Raw genomic sequence first — 17,351 nt, 5'->3', positions numbered from 1 at the left:
TTATTTAAAGTGACATTAAAGTCAAAAATGTTTTTCCCTCCCCCCAATGTTAATGTCAGCTGCTGACTCATCTGAGCTTGCTGGCACTTTCTGTCCCATGGTTTCTGCATGTGGAGGCATGCGTCCATATACTTACCTTTTGTCTCTCCTCGCGTCCCGGCCAAAAATGTGATCTGTGCATGCGCCTCCCCCAAGATGCTTTGTGGCCGCCCGAGATTTTTCACATTTTCGGACGGGAGCGCGTGGGGAAGACACGGGTAAGTATTAACCCTTTTCAAAGTGTTTTTTTAACACTTTTTGCATATATCTACTGCTTGCTAGCAGTAGATATATGCAAAAACACCCGAGGCTTTAATTATCCTTTAAGCTGAACGTTTAGTTGGCTTTTGGCGCACATTAAAGTGCATTAGGTAACATACCTGTAAAATAAGAATCTGATCTAAATAATTTCAGTGAATACATAGGGGTCTATTCACAAAACTGCCGAGGGCAGCCGAGTGAATGACCGATCAGAAGTGAAGTGAGCCGAACACTGTTTGGCTATTTACTTCAGGCTGGTACAGCTAATTTCAGCCGTACATCGGCTGAAATCAGCCATACATCGGCTTGCTTCGTGTGGCTTTGGATCAGCCGAACATGCTCTGCATGTTCGGCTGACCCGAAGTGCAGAAGGAGTTCAGAAGGCTGAGCCGAACCTCCGGCAGGCTTCACACTGCTGTTCCGAACAGCAGTGAGAGAATAGCCGAATGCCGCCGAGCGGCATTTGGCTCGGCTGTTCTGCTTGGTCCATCAGAGGCACCAAGCAGAACAGAAAAAGAGTGAAAAAAGTAGAAAAAAGTTAATAGAAAACGATTGTGCAGAGCTAGCAGTGACAGCTAGCTCTGCCCAATCGTTTCCTATTGTCTGGCGGTTCTGCTGCTGTAAAAAAAAAAAAATCTCCCAGGCCCTCTGGGAGCCCCCCGCTCCCGGCCGCCAAGAAGAGAAACCCCACTGTGTCTTTTTTTTTTCTTTATTGTTTTATACTTTTCTAAACTTGGATTTCAACTTACAGTTTATATTTTACAAACTGTGGGTTAGGAAAGCCATGTCAGTAAAACTTACAGGGTTATTCACAAAAGGGTGAAGGGTTTGGAGAAGGCAGGAGAAGTGAACAATCTAAGACAACATAGCTGATTTGGAACAATTCTCCAATTCAGTTCACTTTCCAGTTCATCTATATTGTCCTAGATTGTTCCCTTCTCCTGCCTTCTCAAAACTCTTCACCCTTTTGTGAATAACTCTGTTAGTTTGTATAAAAAAAAAAATACCTAAAACTGCTCAATTGCTCCAAACCGAACGATTACGTTTCTGTGAAAGATTCCTATAGAGCACAATGGTCCACAAGTATTCGGCTCGCTCAATCAACACGAATGTATGATAAAAGTTTTGAAAAACTGTAAGAGCTCAGTTTTAACTCTGCTTCACTCATGGTCATGTGATTTCCTGGTTTTAATAGAAAAAAATAAATCACTGCTAAGAGATAATCTTATCACTTGTAAGCCATATAGTTTAATATCAATGGTTTCTCTTGCAGAAAATACCCCGTGGAACTGAAAAACAGAGAATATTAAAGTTTATTTTTCGGCAGCTGTTGTTTGAAGAATGGAAAACAGCGGCTATATAAAAGGAAAAAGAAAAAAAACAGTGCACAAATAAAAAATAGGCAGAATTCCTTTGGAAAGAAAAAAAAATACATTGAATGTAATTTCTAATACAGGGACACATGTAGACGCGATTTTTCTTTGCTTCTCATATTTGCTTGAAAATTGTGTTAAATGTAGTTAAAAAAAATAAACGCCCACACAAGCAGAGCTGATATTGTTATTACAGTGTGTAGTTGGTGATTAGTAGGATCTTTTGATATGTTATTTGATTTAATTTATTAATATTATTTTTAGCAAATGACTTACCAATATATATGTAATATACACTTTTTGACCAACAGTTTGTGGACACCTGATCATCACACCTATACGAGCTTGCTGGGCATCTCATTTAAAAAAAATTGGCATCAATATGGAATACCCCCCACCCTTCTGGGAAGGCTTTCCACATGCATTAGGAGTTAGTCTGTGGATGTTTGTACCCATTTAGTCAAAAGAATATTTCAGCGGTCAGGTGCTGATGTTGGGTGAGAAGACCTCGCTAACAATAGGAGCTCCAATTCATACCAAAGGTGTTCAGTAGCGATGAGATCAGGGCTCTGTGCAGACCACTTAAACTCAGGAATTAAATCTTAAAAATGCATTCAAGTACCTTAACTATTAACATAACTGTACTTTATTTGTGTAGCACTCGGCTGTAGATCCTCAATCATCTCGAAATTGGTGCTGACACTGTCCTTCCTTCTGTAGGGTGGCTACTTTTGTTCCCCATGGTCCCTGTGTGTGTTATAAAGCAGCCACTACTCCAAGCTCACTCCTTTGATGGACTACAATTTTAATACAAATTAGTAAACTAAACATGAGATTGTAGTCTACCATGGGAGCGAGCTTGGAGTGGTGGCTACTTTACAACACACACGGGGACCATGGGGAACAAAAGTAGCCACCCTACAGAAGGAAGGACAGTGTCAGCACCAATTCAGGGAAGATTTGAGGATCTAGAGTGATACACAAATAAGGTACAGCATTGTTAATAGTTAGGGTACATTAATGCCTTTTTAAGATTGAATTCCTGAGTTTAGTGTCACTTTAAGTTGCTCCACATCAAGCTCATCAAACCATGTCTTTATGGAGCTGGCTTTGTGCACAGAAGCACAGTCAAACGAGAGCAATTAGGATTGGAGAGAAATCAGGAGAGAAATTGGGATTGGACCGTAGCATTGTCCAGCTCCAATCCCAATTGCTCTCCTGAATTGTCACTCTTGTGCTCCCAGTGGAGACGGCAACTGGCTGCTCCAATGGTCATTGAGCCAGTATGTTTCAACATTGTCACTATTAGAAAGATGGCCATGAACAGTGACATTCAGCTACAGCCGGAACATATCCTTTAAGACAGAAAGTGACTGCTGATAGGCTGGAGGAGATCAGCAGCAGTGAGATGCAACAAATGATGCAAAACAGGTCAAAACAGTATTTTCTAAAATAAAAAAACGGCAATTGTAAATCATACACGACAAACTAAAGCTAGGCATACACAGTAAAAGGTTTAGCGGATTCATACTGAATCGGCTGAAATTATGGGGTCTATTCACGAAGCAGCCGAAGGATCTTCGGCTGATCCTTCGGCTAGAACCCAGGACCCAGGACCCCTTCGGTTTTGTAGAACCGAAGGGCTGCTGTACGGGCTATTCACTATAGCTCGTACAGCTCCCGAAGTCGGCCGAGCGGCTCAGTCGAGCCGAAGGCATATGCGAGGTGAAAGCCGAAGCTGGCCGAGCGGCTGGCCATTGGCCGGCCGACAGCTTATTCTGACATAGAGCCGTTGGCTGGCGTCAGAATAAATTAAAAAATCACCATAGGAATGCCTTGCTAGATTCCTATTGGCGATTTCAATTTGCAATAGCCAATAGGAATCTAGCAATGCATTCCTATGGCAAAAATGTTTTTTTTTTCTTTTCATTTTTTTGACGGCAGCAGAACCGCCGGCCAATAGAAAACAATTGGGCGGAGCTAGCTGTCACTGCTAGCTCCGCACAATCATTTTCTATATATTTTTTTGTACTTTTGAAACTATTTTTCTGCTCGGTCCCACAGAAGGACTGAGTAGAACAGCCGAGCCGAGCTATTTACTCACTGCTGTTCGGCATCTATAATAATAGGCCGAACAGCAGGGAGTAGCCTGCCGGAGGTTCGGCTTAGCCGATCCAGATGTTGGAGCGGCTGAGTCGAACTCCTTCTGCACTTCGGGTCGGCCAAACATGCTGAGCACTGTGTTTATTATACACAGTGCTTTGGAAAACTAAAACTGGCCATAAACGGCTCAAACTTCATCTAATTTATGCTGAATCGGCTGAAATTCAGGTTGTGAGTGGTCGTGTCATCACCCCCTGGCTCAACAAACATTTAAATTGTCAAATTTTATACTCAGCTCAGTTGAAGTCATAACATAAGAAAATTAAATGAATCACCCAAATCTAAAAGCAATTCTCATTTGTCAATGTGGTCCGGTGACCGTGCTGACCAATGAGTACTCACCATTTGCGAGCATTATTCTAGATGGCTATCTATTCCAGATTCCAGGCTGCAGTGCAGTGTACAGTGGCTTGACCACTCACTGGTTGGCACGTGGTGGGGGTTGTGGGTTATGGAGGTTCAGCAAGAGGTAAGAAATGCAGGGGTGGGGAGTTGCACAGAACATTTGAGTGGGTAATTTCATTTTCTTTGTCACACCTTCTAGAATCTGTTGGGGTGTACAATTCTTGGCTGTACAGTGACTGCATCCAATCAGATTCAATCACTGTTCAGGTATTCAGACAGCTGCGGGTGCTGTGGCTTATTACCCCATTGTGTTTGTACAGGCTTTTGAAGTAACTGCTTATTACTTGGGACTGCAGGCAGATGGAATGTTGCAGTTGGGAACATTCAATTGTTAACTCTAGATAGCAGTAGGCAAGGCTCTATGGCATCCAGCAGCATTTGTGTGACTCAGTGGATCGAGCGTATATATGTATGAAAAGAAAAAGGAAATGCTGCTGTTTACAAGGCTCATTATCTCGCCACCCCGCCTACATTTCCAGAATTTGTTACATATCCGGAATCCCATTTTAAATACAAATGAGAAGTACATGAGAAGATATTGCGAGCATTGGTTTCAGCAGATAACAAACAGGAAAACATAACACGCTGCATAAAGTAATTATTTAGCGGTGGCTGGCCTAATTGGTTGGGAGTTCGCACAATCACTGCGCTGACCTATGGGATGGGCATTTCCTGCCGTTAATGACGGAGCTGCCGGCTTTTAGCACTACAAGACAATCATCAATTTCCAGGAAAGTTCTTCCCCTGTGGCCATTACTGCTTCAGAAAAAGTTCAAACACTCGCCACTAAACTTTCTTCCTTTCATTCTCAGATAAGCGGAGCACATTATCATCAAAGGCTGCACAGAAGAATCCAAACATTGATCAAGACTGCAGTGTGAGGAGAAAGCGGGGAAAGGCAGCCTGCGATGGGCAAGGGCCAACGTACGGTGAGGACTGCGGGCAAACCTACCGTGATTCACGATGAATCTCAGCTTCTGGATGGTGGAAAGGTTCCCGCTGACTCTGTATAAACCGTCCACATCTAAACCTTAAAGAAAAAAGAAAAAATACTAATTATACAACATTCTCTATGAAAACAATCCAATACTCAAACAACTGGGTGCAATGCATTCTGCATTTTCTAATGTCTAAACCAGGGGTTTGCAACCTCGGCATTCCAGCTGTGTTGAAACTACAAGTCCCATGAGATATTGCAAGGCTGACAGCCACAGGCGTGACTCCCAGAGGGATGATGGGAGTTGTGGTTTCATCTGCAGTGCTGAGGTTGTCTGCCTCTGGTCCTAGCTTTTTAAATTCCATTGAATTTTGAGCCATCAAATATTAAAATTGTGTTGGCATACCTATGAAAAATTTACATTTATCCAGTTATTTAGCCTGTCTTACTTTGCCTGAGTCTGACTCCCTAGATCACGGATGGCCAAACTCCGGCTCTCCAGCTGTGGTGAAACTACAAATCCCATTAAGCATCTCTCTCTGGGAGTCATGTCTGTGGCTGTGAGAATCTTGCAAAGCCTCATGGGATTCGTAGTTCCACCACAACTGGAGGGCCGCAGCTTGGCCATCCCTGCCCTAGATGAAAAGTCAGGGAATAAAGATTGTTATGTGCATAACAGCATCAAACAACAGAACCTCATCGTTGAGGATGGTTTTTGTCAATGCGATGAAAATTCAGAAGCAGGGAGGCTATAATATAACAGGATAACCTGATAACATACAGATCTATTGAGGGTGTGAAAATGTAAGTTGACATCAGTTCCTGCTTAGAGCTTAGTGTCCCGTGTACAATAGTGCAGTCCGATGCACACTCTCTAGTATTAATTTGAGTGAAAGTCAGTTAACCTGCCCTGGCAAAAATGGGAAGATGCTATCATCATGCAGATAGGGCCTGAAATTATTAAAGCCCCATTCCACCCCTCCCCCATTGCCCCCCCCTCCTCTCCCAACCCTACTTGGAGGTTCCTCCCGCTTTAGTCCTATTCCATACCTACTTGGAGGTTTCCCCCATCCTAGTTCTCTCCCATCCCTACTTGGAGGTTCCCCCGCTCTAGTCATTTCCCATTCCTGCTTGGAGGTTCCCCCCACTCTAGTCCTCTCCTATCCCTACTTGGAGGTTCCCCCCCACCCTAATCTTCTCCCATCCCTGCTTGGAGGTTTCCCCACACTCTAGTCCTCTCCCATCCCTACTTGGAGATTGCCCCCGCTCTAGCCCTCTCCCATTCCCACTTGGAGGTTCCCCCGCTCTAGTCCTCTCCCATCACTACTTAGATGTTCTCCCTGCTCTAGTCTTTCCACATCCCTACTTGGAGGTTCCCCCCTCCTTAGTCCTCTCCTATACCTAATTATGGTGTAGCGCCCTCTAAAATGTCGCTATTCAATTTAGAGATACCTGGACTGTAACCAGTCCAGATACTGATTATGCAGATCTCTGCATTGTATAGGTGTCCCTGAATCTGCTGGAATGATTACTCCTCCTGTTGCTGAGGAAAAGGGAGCCTTGGCATACAGTGAGGGAGGATCCATCCTCAGGTTATGACTATGCACCTGACCCTAGCCAATCCCTGAGTAGGATGACTTAGAGGCATGGTTGAGGGCAGGCAATAAAAGGTCTGGGGACACTGTGCAGAGGTCTCTTCCCCCTAGGGGCCTCGCCCTAGGAGGTCTGTGTGATGCAAGCAAATGGCCTGGGCCTCAGCACATGGCAGGTGCTGAGGGGCCTGGAAGCCTAGGATACACTGATACTTTGCTGGGCCCACACACGTGTGGGGCGCCTGGAACTAGAATACACCACTGGATATCTGGCATGCACCTCAGCAAGTGGCAGATGCTGAGGGCCCAGAGATTTCCGTTATGGCTGCAAGGAGACCTGATGGAAACTGGGCTGGAGGTGGCGTCGTCTTATCGAGGAGTGTCGCAGAGGAGCTGGTGAGAGCTACCGTCTGGACCCTGTAAGAGACCCCTCACCCTATTCCCAAGTGATCGCTATAGAAGAAGCCAGTTGTTGCTACCTGAATCCAGAGATAGTCCCTTCCTCTCAAAGTCCTGGGCTATCCTGGCTATACGCTGTACTGTTGCTAAGGGAGAAAGCTGTCCTCAGAAGAATCCACCAGGGCATCCTACAGACCCTAAACCCTCTCTCTCCTGTTGAATCCGCAAATAAATACTCTAAAAGTCCCTAAGACTTGAGCCTGTTTGTGTATTGTTAGTGTCGGTGTGCTGGATCTAAGCAGGCGGGCCGGTGGCTGGCAAACAGGTAGGAGAACCCTATTTCATACTCAGTGGCTCCTTCAGGGGTGAGCTCTACAATAGGTTCCCCCCAGCCCTAGTCTTCTCCCATCTGTACTTGGAGGTTCCCCTCCACTCTAGTCTTCTCCCATTCCTACTTGGTGGCCCCCCTTTCTCTAGTCCTCACCTATCCCTACTTGGAGGTTACCCCCTCCCTAGTCTTCTCCCATCCCTGCTTGGAGGTCCTCCCACTCTAGTCTTTTCCCATCCCTAATTGGAGGTTCCTGACACTCTAGTCTTCCCCATCCCTACTTGGAGTTTCACCCCTCTCTAGTCCTCTCATATACCTAATTAGACCAACGGGAAATTGATTAAATAATGAACGTCTATTATTTTTGTTCCCTTTGGCCTGATGAATATGTCATTGAAAGTGTTTTTATTATGCATGTTAGATAGGTGTGAAAAAATGCCTGTTGAATATGTCAGAAATCCATAGCTATCCTCAGTCCAGTGCTCACATCCTGTGTTATCTCGGAGAGTAAATAATCCTCCTAGTTCTTATCTTAGGGGCTACAGAATGATTATCCTTCATGTGATAGAGATGTGGAGTAGTTTGACAATACTGGGCAGGGCTGACATCACTCAGTCCAGAAACATGCTGTGTGTCCTGTTAACGCACAACGGAACTTGACGGCACAGGAGCTGAGTGCATTTCTGGCAGATCAACAGGTATGTATCTCTACTTGCAGGGTTATGTGCATGCATTGCATAGATGTACAGCATATTTGTTTATTATTTTTCCCTAGACATACATTTTAAATAAAGGTTTAAAGTGCTCCCGATGGGAATTGACACAAGAGTCTAGTGCTGTAGGGTAATTGCGCTACCACAAATCCACCAAGTTCCCATCAGTTTGACTTAGGGAGGAGTGGCAGCTGATAGAAAATCATGTGACCAATTGTACTCCAATCATGTTTGCATATGCCAGCTGCCACAGAACAGCAGTTAATAGTGGAATTACACATGCTGTCAGAAGACAGTAGCCTAACTATTATAGAGTTTGTTGAGTTTGGTGAGACACATAAATATAGGGTGATAGGAACAATGATAGTAAAATATTAGAGACAGGGAGACAGAGAGACATGTTTAAAGCTCTTGATTTCTCAAATAAATAAAAAATCAGATTGCTGATTGTGAAACAATGAAAGAGAAAGTGTAATGTTACGACTTAAACATAAGAATTCACACAATAATATTTCTGATAAGTGGAAGAGAAGTACTTTAAATCCCTTTACAATTATCAGTTTCAGCTAGATAGAGAAAACAAACACCCAGAAGTATTACACAAGCTCCCTGTGAAAATGAACCTTTCTGGAATGGAGCATGGCAATGTGTTATGTATCTGTTTAAATATTACCTGCTTTAGCAGTGACAGAAGCTCTAACCTCACATTTTTAATTACCCTTTGTATGTGTTTAATGGAAATATAAAGGATGCAAGTATAAACATTGCCTTGCTGTGGAACTATAGCTTTGTCCTACAAGCTGGCTGGCACAACATATCAGTATGCAAAGTTCCATTGTTCTTTTTCTCCTACTTCAATCCTTGTGTGTCCTTTAGTGGTTCTGTACACATGGGCCATCTCAAGCTAACAGTAAGGCAGTTGACTCGGGCCATATAGTCAAAAGTGTCTCAAAACAAAGTGGTTTTAGTGGTAATATCTCAGTAGCTAAAATTAATATTTAAAGTGAACCTGTACTAGTCAGCGAAAATCACGGCTGTAACTACAGATCGCAGGGAGAGATAGCAAAAATGTAATGGGGCCCCCCTGATGACCTCTCTCTGAGCTGTGTGTAATGATGACACGATCTCAAAGACTCTTCTTGTGCATCTGAAGTTGTTGAAGGGGATTAGAGTCAACTGCAACCACTACAACCCTTAATAATACAGTACTGTACTAGCTCTTGAGCTCTTGATATTTCCTCCCGCCCGTGCACCTTCCCCTAACATTTCCCTTGAGATTGATAACACAACCATCCATCCCTACCCTCATGCCAAGGTGCTAGGTGTCATCCTTGACTCGGACCTCACCTTTCTTCCCCACATCCAATCACATCTCCAAAATACGGCCCTTCCTCACCAAAGAAACCGCAAAATTACTCATCCACTCCCTTGTTATCTGCCATCTTGACTATTGCAACTCCCTCCTCATTGGCCTTCCACTACAAAGGCTATCCCCTCTTCAATATATCATAAATGCTGCTGCCAGACTCATCCACCTAACCAACCGCTCAGTGTCTGCAACTTGAACTTTGCAGGAGGGAAGTGCCTAAACCTATGGAAAACCCCACCCATTAAAAATTGCCATTTGCTTAGTGATCCAGTGCCACTCTACAGGCGAAGAGGCAACACAGTAAAGGAGATTTGTGGTACCATATGGCGTCTTTGCTTCAACACTACCTTTATTTTGGATGAGAGCCAAGCCAAATCATTGTTATATGAGGGAGAACTCAGTGTGCCTATGCTTATGCTGACTTTTTTTAAACTTCAAGATCAATATGGTTATTATGCATGGGGTAGAACTTGTGGAAATTCAATATAGAAATACATATGCATTTGTACTTTTTGACCATAGATACCTTTCCCTCAACCCACCTGCATGTTGTTTGGACTAAGATACAAAGATTTTAAATGTCTTGTATTTGCTGATGTCCAACATGATGAACGTTTTTTTTTTGCAGGAAAACTATAAAGTTGGCGGTGTTGCTGTCTTTCTCACATTGCAGGCTGATTAGCATCTCACAAAGTTTCTATACAATACAGACAGGCTCAGAAATATTACTTCAATTATAGTTTGTGTGAGCCGCAGCACTCCTCTTCCAAGAACTTTTCAAGTGATGCCAAACCAAACCGATGTAAATTGGAGGATTTAGGCATGGGCTGTGTGACCACATTCCCTTCTCTGGAACACAGCTATATTATTTTAGAAATACAATTAGGCCAAGTGTAATTTAGAAGAAGGAACTGTCTTTAAAGGTTCGGAGTTGTGATTCTGTGAACAACTTTCAAACAAAACAACTTTAAAGGCACCTTTCGCTAAGAAAAAAAGCCAAAGATTGCAAAACATAAGGGCACTGACATTCAGGGAAGACAGAGGACATGCAGAAAAAGAACATGGATAGCAGTTTTTCTGACCGCGGCTGTACCAGACTGTTATGGAGGAAGTGGCGGCTTGCACATTTACATCTACATTTTTGCTCTGCATGGTCTAGTACCAACCTGGCAACAGAAGGACAAGCCTGTTAAACTAGGTGGATGCAGTTCAAAGACCCAGATAATAACAACCAAGGACTGCAAGTGAAGGCTATAAAATGTATCCAAACCAACATTTTAATGCTTTATTATACGGTACCAAGAGAGGAGCGCAACGTTTGAAAAAACAAGAATATAAAGCTTTACGTAATTAGGATTTGCAGCAGGATTATAAAAGGTCATTTTAAAAATGTAGCTGTAGGGGTTTATTAATTTTATTAATTTTTTAATAAATGTGAAGAAAAAGTGAAGTGGTTTTGTACATATATTTTTCTTTTAATATTATGGTCAGGACTAATATTAAAAAAAATGTTAATTCAAGTCAATTTGAAATACTGCATATTCATATTGTCATTTTTTTTCTTCTAGCTAGGAGAGCTCTCAGCTCTCTTTTACATGGTCATAGACTCTCCTGTCCCTAGCGATTAATTTAAAAAAAATTATAATCCTGGTGTTTACAGAGCTCTGTAACTCAAGCTGCACTTTACAAACACAAAAGTATGACTCATTGCAGCCGCTTCAGAGTGACTTAAGGTTTAAATTAGGGATTCACAGATACTTTTCGAGTACCAGTGCCGATACTTGGCATTTTCATGAGAACTACCAGGGTTGCAGAGGTTGCAGCTGGGACCTGGCTCTGGTGCTCCACCAGTGTCCTGAAATCATTAGTCTGTATTGTTTTAGAAAAACTGTCACATGACAATAAACAAAAATGTATCAGTACTCGTACTTGTAAGTACTCGGCAAGTACCAGTACTCGTACTCGCAAAACTGGTATCTGTGCATCACTTTATTTATATTTATGAAAACAAAATCCTACATTAAAACAGAGATGTACAAATCCCAGGAGCTCTGTGTGCTCCTTACACATGACAGCGGCGTCCTAATTTTTGAATTTTTCTCTAGTGTAGTCTTGGAGCTCAAAAGTATCGGTACACGTACTCGTACTTGTACCGAGTACTGTACTTGGTATCTGTGCAACCCTAGTTTAAATCAAACAAAAATTATACAAACGTGTGCTGTAAAGTAGCCACCAAATTAGTAAACTAAACCTGAGATTGAATTCCATCACAGAAGTGAGCTTGGAGCAGTGGCTACTTTACACCACACACAGGGACCATGTTTCTCTCCTGGGGGCCGGGAGCGGGAGTCTAGACTCCCTGGGCTGTCTGGAGATCAGTGTCCCCGGTTAGTTGGTAACCAAGGACGCTGATCTCTCTACAAGTGGTCGGAGCCAGCCGTAAGATCACGGCTGGCTCCGCCCAGCTGTCAGAATCAGACTGTCGGCTGGCCAATAGCCGGCTGCTCGGCCAGCTTTGGCTTTCACCTCGGCTCAGTAGGCTTTGGCTCGACTGAGCCACTCGGCCAACTTCGGGAGCTGTAGGGCTATATTGAATAGCCCGTACAGCAGCCCTTCGGTTCTACTGAACCGAAGGGGTCCTGGGGCCGAAGCTAGCCGAAGGATCAGCTGAAGCTACGGCTGGATCCTTTGGCTGCTTCGTGAATAGACCCAATAGTTTTTATATAGGGCCAACAGTTTGCGCAGCGCTTTACAATATAAGGAAGACATTATAATCACAATACAATTCAAGACAAGATGGTAAGGAGGGCCCTGCCCCTGAGGGCTTACAATCTAAAAGGGGAGGGGGAAGTGATACATGAGGAGGTAGCTGTGTGGGGATGAATTGTTTCAGAACGTGACACTTCAGTGGTTAGGTTTAGGTGGGATAGGCTTCCCTGAAGAGATGAGTCTTTAGGGAACGCCTAAAGGCAGTCAAGGTGGGAGACAGACGGACAGGTTGGGGTAAAGAGTTCCAGAGGATGGGAGAGACTCTAGAGAAGTCCTGGAGGCGAGTATGGGAGGAGTTGATGAGGGAGCTGGAAAGCAGGAGGTCTTAGGAAGAGCGGAGGGGACGGTTAGGGTGATACTTTGAGACCAGGTTTGAGATATATCCGGGGGCAGAGTTGTGGATGGCTTTATAAGTGAATGTTAATATTTTGAATTTTATCCTTTGGGCAAGTGGAAGCCTGTGGAGGGATTGACAGAGGGGGGAAATCTACTAGAATGATCTACCAGAACACCCAGATCTTTCTCCATCATTGACTCCCCCAAACATACTCCCCCTAGAGTGTATGAAGCATGCATGTTTTTAGTCCCCAAGTGCAGAACTTTACATTTGTCAACATTAAACCTTATTTGGCAAATTAAACCCTGCACCATATTATCACTGAAATACATTCCGTGTCCACACATTAGCAATGTGAATCTATTAAATAACAGGCAAAAAGCTTCATACAAAAATAAATAAAAAAAGAATATTCTTAACCTGGCAAATCCAAATGCAAACCTTCAAGAAAAATAAACATGAAATGCAATATTGGCTGCACTGTCTAAATGGCTTCTCCTGAACAGATTGCATTTTACACATTGCAACCTTTGCACTAATTAATTTTCAGAGCTAACTGACAACTAATTAGTTTACTCAAATCTAATTTAATGATATCCATACAAGCACTTTAAATATATCCTTTGAATAACTAGGCCACGCAGGGTAGATGAAACCTAATATGATCTTCCCTCCTTTTAATAAATAGCATGGTTTTAGAAAATGACTGCACTTTTCTTTTTTTTTTCATTAAGCTTGACGTGCAATTATTTTTTTTCCCCAGAAAGCGATTTAACCAGGTGTTCTTTAAAAATTTTTTAAAAAAGGATGAAAATCTGACGATTGCTAATGTTTAATTAGTGTTAAAAAAAGGAAACATATTTTTAGTGAGTGCTCACTTTGAGATGCCAAAGAGGTTATCTGAAAAAAAGGGTTTTCACAATTTGTTTGTTTGACGTGCCTTATTTTTTTTTCTTTTTAATGTTTATAGTACATACACAGATTTATAGGTTCTAGTGGCTGTCATTATAAGAACGAATCCTAAATTAATACAAAAAGAGAGTTGCATCCCTCCCAGCTCACTGACATCACTGGTGATCAAGAGCTTGGCGGGACGCCGTTCAGAGTGTCCCGCTCAGCTACTAGCAACCAGTGACATCACTGGTTGCCAGGAGCTGGGGATGACACCAGCCAGAGAGTCCTAAGTTGCTAAGAGCTAGGAGAGGAGATGTGTATGGCTCTTACACATCTCCCCACCCAGCTCTTGGCAACCTGGGACGTTCCAGCCGGAAAGTGGGCGCCAGGCTCTGCCTGTTTCCCCCCATGTGACCCAAAAAGATGCCACCTGAGGCAACAGGCTTACGCTGCCTCATTGTAGGGATGGCCCTGGGTATAGCCTGTATATCTCCTGTCAATGAGAACATTGATTACCCTCCCAGGATTTGGCTCTTCCACTGGAATGTTCCCAATCACGTGATCACTATGATACCCAATCTTGGTAATCATATCTAAGCTGGAAGTTTGTTTATAGATGTCTGGGCATCTATGCATCAATGACCTCCAGTCAGGAAATGGTTGAATTTTCCCTATGCTGTGCAAAGCACAATCACCTTTGCAACTTTACGCTGGAAGTACAGTCTATCGCTATAATGAGCAAAAAAGCTAAAACGGCCTTTGGTGATTAAAAATTACAAATAGTAACAAGACATTTACTACATTAGCGCATAGTCCTTAGTTCATTTACAGTAAATAGTTCACATTCACACATGTGTGTTTCTTTTGCCTTAAAGCATTCAAATGTCAGTAGGTTTATTTCGGTATCATATCCCCGAGGTGGACCTATGTAAGTAAGCCAGATCTGATTTTCTGGCCTGATCTTGCTTAGATTTCTGGAAGGGGATTAAATATATTAGAAGCAGGGCCTGACTATCTAAGTATGTTACTAGAAGATGTTATTTATAATGTATAGTTCTGAACCTGAAATTCTAGATTGTTGGGGGCATTACATGATTTATGCCCCTAGTCCCAGAGTCACCAGTTCAGTGTCCTGTACTTAATATGTAGCTGTTATTGCTGCTTTAAAAAAAACAAAAACAATTTTCAGCCTCCACAGTGATAGGCTGTACATATTGAGGATGAAACGTATTTAGAAGTCACAGAGTGTTATTGTCGGGTATTATAATAAGGCAGACGATCTGTTTGTCTATCTATCTATCTATCTATCTATCTATCTATCTATCTGTCTGTCTGTCTGTCTGTCTGTCTGTCTGTCTGTCTGTCTGTCTGTCTGTCTGTCTGTCTGTCTGTCTGTCTATCTATCTATCTATCTATCTATCTATCTATCTATCTATCTATCTATCTATCTATCTCTCTATCTATCTATCTATCTATCTATCTATCTAGGCAAACATTTGATAATTATGAGCTAAATGTAAATCTAGAAGTGTTCATATTTTATAAGCTTTTGCGTTTGTTTGTACAAAATTATACACATGCAGGAGACCGCTACAGTATATTTGCTCAATTTAGAGTCTTTTGGTTCCTGTTAATCTTCTCTTCTATGCCTTCTATGAGAAAAGGAGAAGAGGGGGAGGGATAGGAGAATGTGGAGGGTTTAAGCAGAAGTGGGTAAAAGAGGAAAGGCATGTGAGAGGGAGAGGAGAGAAAAGGAGGAGAGGCAAAGGACACATGAGCAGGGTTGTCCCTGCTGAGTGTCCCGACAGCTCTTGGGAACCAGTCATCAACCAGACATCAATGGTTGCCCGGAGCTGGGTGGGATACAAGCCAGAGCATCCCAGGCTGCTAAGACCTGGGCAGGGAGATGTCTACAGCTCTTACACATCTCACGACAAAGGCTCTTAGCAACCTGGGATGCTCTGGCCGGAAAGGGGGTGGCAGGCACATTGCAAACATTGTGCAACAGAGTGGCCATGCTCTGCCTTCCCCCTACCACATGCCCCAAAGAGATGCTGCCTGATACAATAGCCTCAGGCTCCCTCTTTATAGGGACAACACTGGACAGGAGTGAATAGGAGAGAAGGGAGAGGAGTGGAGAACAGAGGAGAAAAATGGATAGGTATGAAGAGGTGGGGAAGGAGGGAGAGAAGAGGAGAGGGAGAAGAAAGAAGGAGTGGAGTCGAAAGGCTGGGAAGGGTGAGGACAAGGAGGAAAAGAGGGAGAGAAAAGAAGGGGAGGGGAGGGGAGAACAAGACATGAGAGAGGAGAGCAGAGGAGAAGAAAAAGTAGGTAATAAAGGTGCCAGAGAACAGAAAAGGTGAGGCGGGAAGGGGGGCTAGGGGAAAAATAGAGGAAAGTCAATGTAAGGGAGAAGAGGAGACTCAGAAATAGAAGGGAGAATTAGGGAAGGGGAAGGATATGTGGGCAGCTTAGGGGAAAAGAGATGCAAGGAGGGGAAAAGAGGGGAAAAAAGCAAAGGAGATGAGATGTGAAGTGGGAGGAGGGTAGGAGAGGGAAGAAGTGGGGAGGAGAGGTAAGAGGAAGGAAGTAGAGGAAAGTGGAGGAGAGGAAAAGAAAAGATAGAAGTGGGGGATGGACGAAAGGAAAGGACAGGAGAGCGGAGGGGAGGAGGGGAGATGAATAAACGTAAAAATGTTAAAAAGTTTTAAAAAAGTGTAGAGGACTTTTCTGTAACAAAACCCACCGATGTAAAGCTTTGGACATATACACAATAATAAAACATTGAGGAACAAATCTGCGCCATCCAGAGTCCCTCAACCAGAAAAATGCAGAAATTAGGTAAAAGAAGAAGCCTGTCAAACAAAGCTCCCTGGGCTTCCTAGGGATTGCACAGCTGACACAAAAACATCATAACGAAGTAGTTAAGGTAATAATTTCAGTAATTTGTTCCTTTCAGGTCACTGTAATCTAACCAAAGATAACTAATTGCTCAAAGTAAACATTCCACTGTGACCACAAGAGGAATCCATTACACAAACATATAATTCACAGTCATTTTCGTGGGCTGTAAACAGTTTGGAATGAGCATAAAAATGGAACAAAAATCAAAGTGAGCATTTAAAAATGAAAAAGTGTTTGCTACGAAAGGTCAGTCCCTTTACTTGGCAAGGCCTGTGCAAAAACCCTGGGAACGAACTGATCGCACAGGCAGCGAGGGGCTTTTCTGGCCAGAAGGCGCTTTGTTTCTTTAAACAGACATCGGAACCTAGTACTGGATCCTGTCAAACAAAACGACAGTAAAAAATACATAACAGCTGCTAGGAATTACAGCCGAGAGATAAAGACAGAAGTGCAGAGACCCTTCTCAGGGTAGGGACCAATGGCCCCTTTCTTTCCTGAAGGGACATTATGAGTTTCTAGGCTGACATGTCGGGCATGAAATCAGATCTGTGCTATTGTGCGGATCCCACGGCTTTCTTCATAACTTAAGATTGCAAAAGAATGTGGACATCAATAAAATTAAATAAAATGTTTTAATATATTTAGAAAGAGAATCCATCTTCTCTGAATCATGGTAATGCAGCTTCATGCATCTATTGTGACTGGTGCCTGCAAGAGCATAGCCATTTAGAAATAACTAATGCATATTTATAGCTAGGGATATTCAGATACCAAGTATCATACTCAGGGCCGTTGCTAGACTATTTTGCACACTAGGCAAGACCAGCTACCTGCACCCCCCAGCCCCCCTCCAGCAATGCAACCCCCA

General features: G+C 43.1%; 1 protein-coding gene across 1 annotated transcript in view; it reads right to left on the bottom strand.

The window, feature by feature from the left end:
* ARHGAP15 (Rho GTPase activating protein 15) overlaps nucleotides 1-17,351 on the bottom strand; it is a 409,873-nt gene that overhangs the window by 121,331 nt on the left and 271,191 nt on the right. Inside the window, exon 12 of the mRNA XM_018554050.1 lies at nucleotides 5,194-5,271. Coding sequence (XP_018409552.1) covers nucleotides 5,194-5,271 — 78 coding nt within the window. The remainder of the gene's footprint in view (nucleotides 1-5,193; nucleotides 5,272-17,351) is intronic.

Source organism: Nanorana parkeri, unplaced genomic scaffold, assembly GCF_000935625.1.
Source record: "Nanorana parkeri isolate BGI_ZX_2015 unplaced genomic scaffold, ASM93562v1 scaffold140, whole genome shotgun sequence".
Taxonomy (NCBI): Eukaryota; Metazoa; Chordata; class Amphibia; order Anura; family Dicroglossidae; genus Nanorana; species Nanorana parkeri.
Note: the sequence above shows the minus strand (reverse complement) of the source record. Positions and strands in the feature narration are given on the sequence as shown.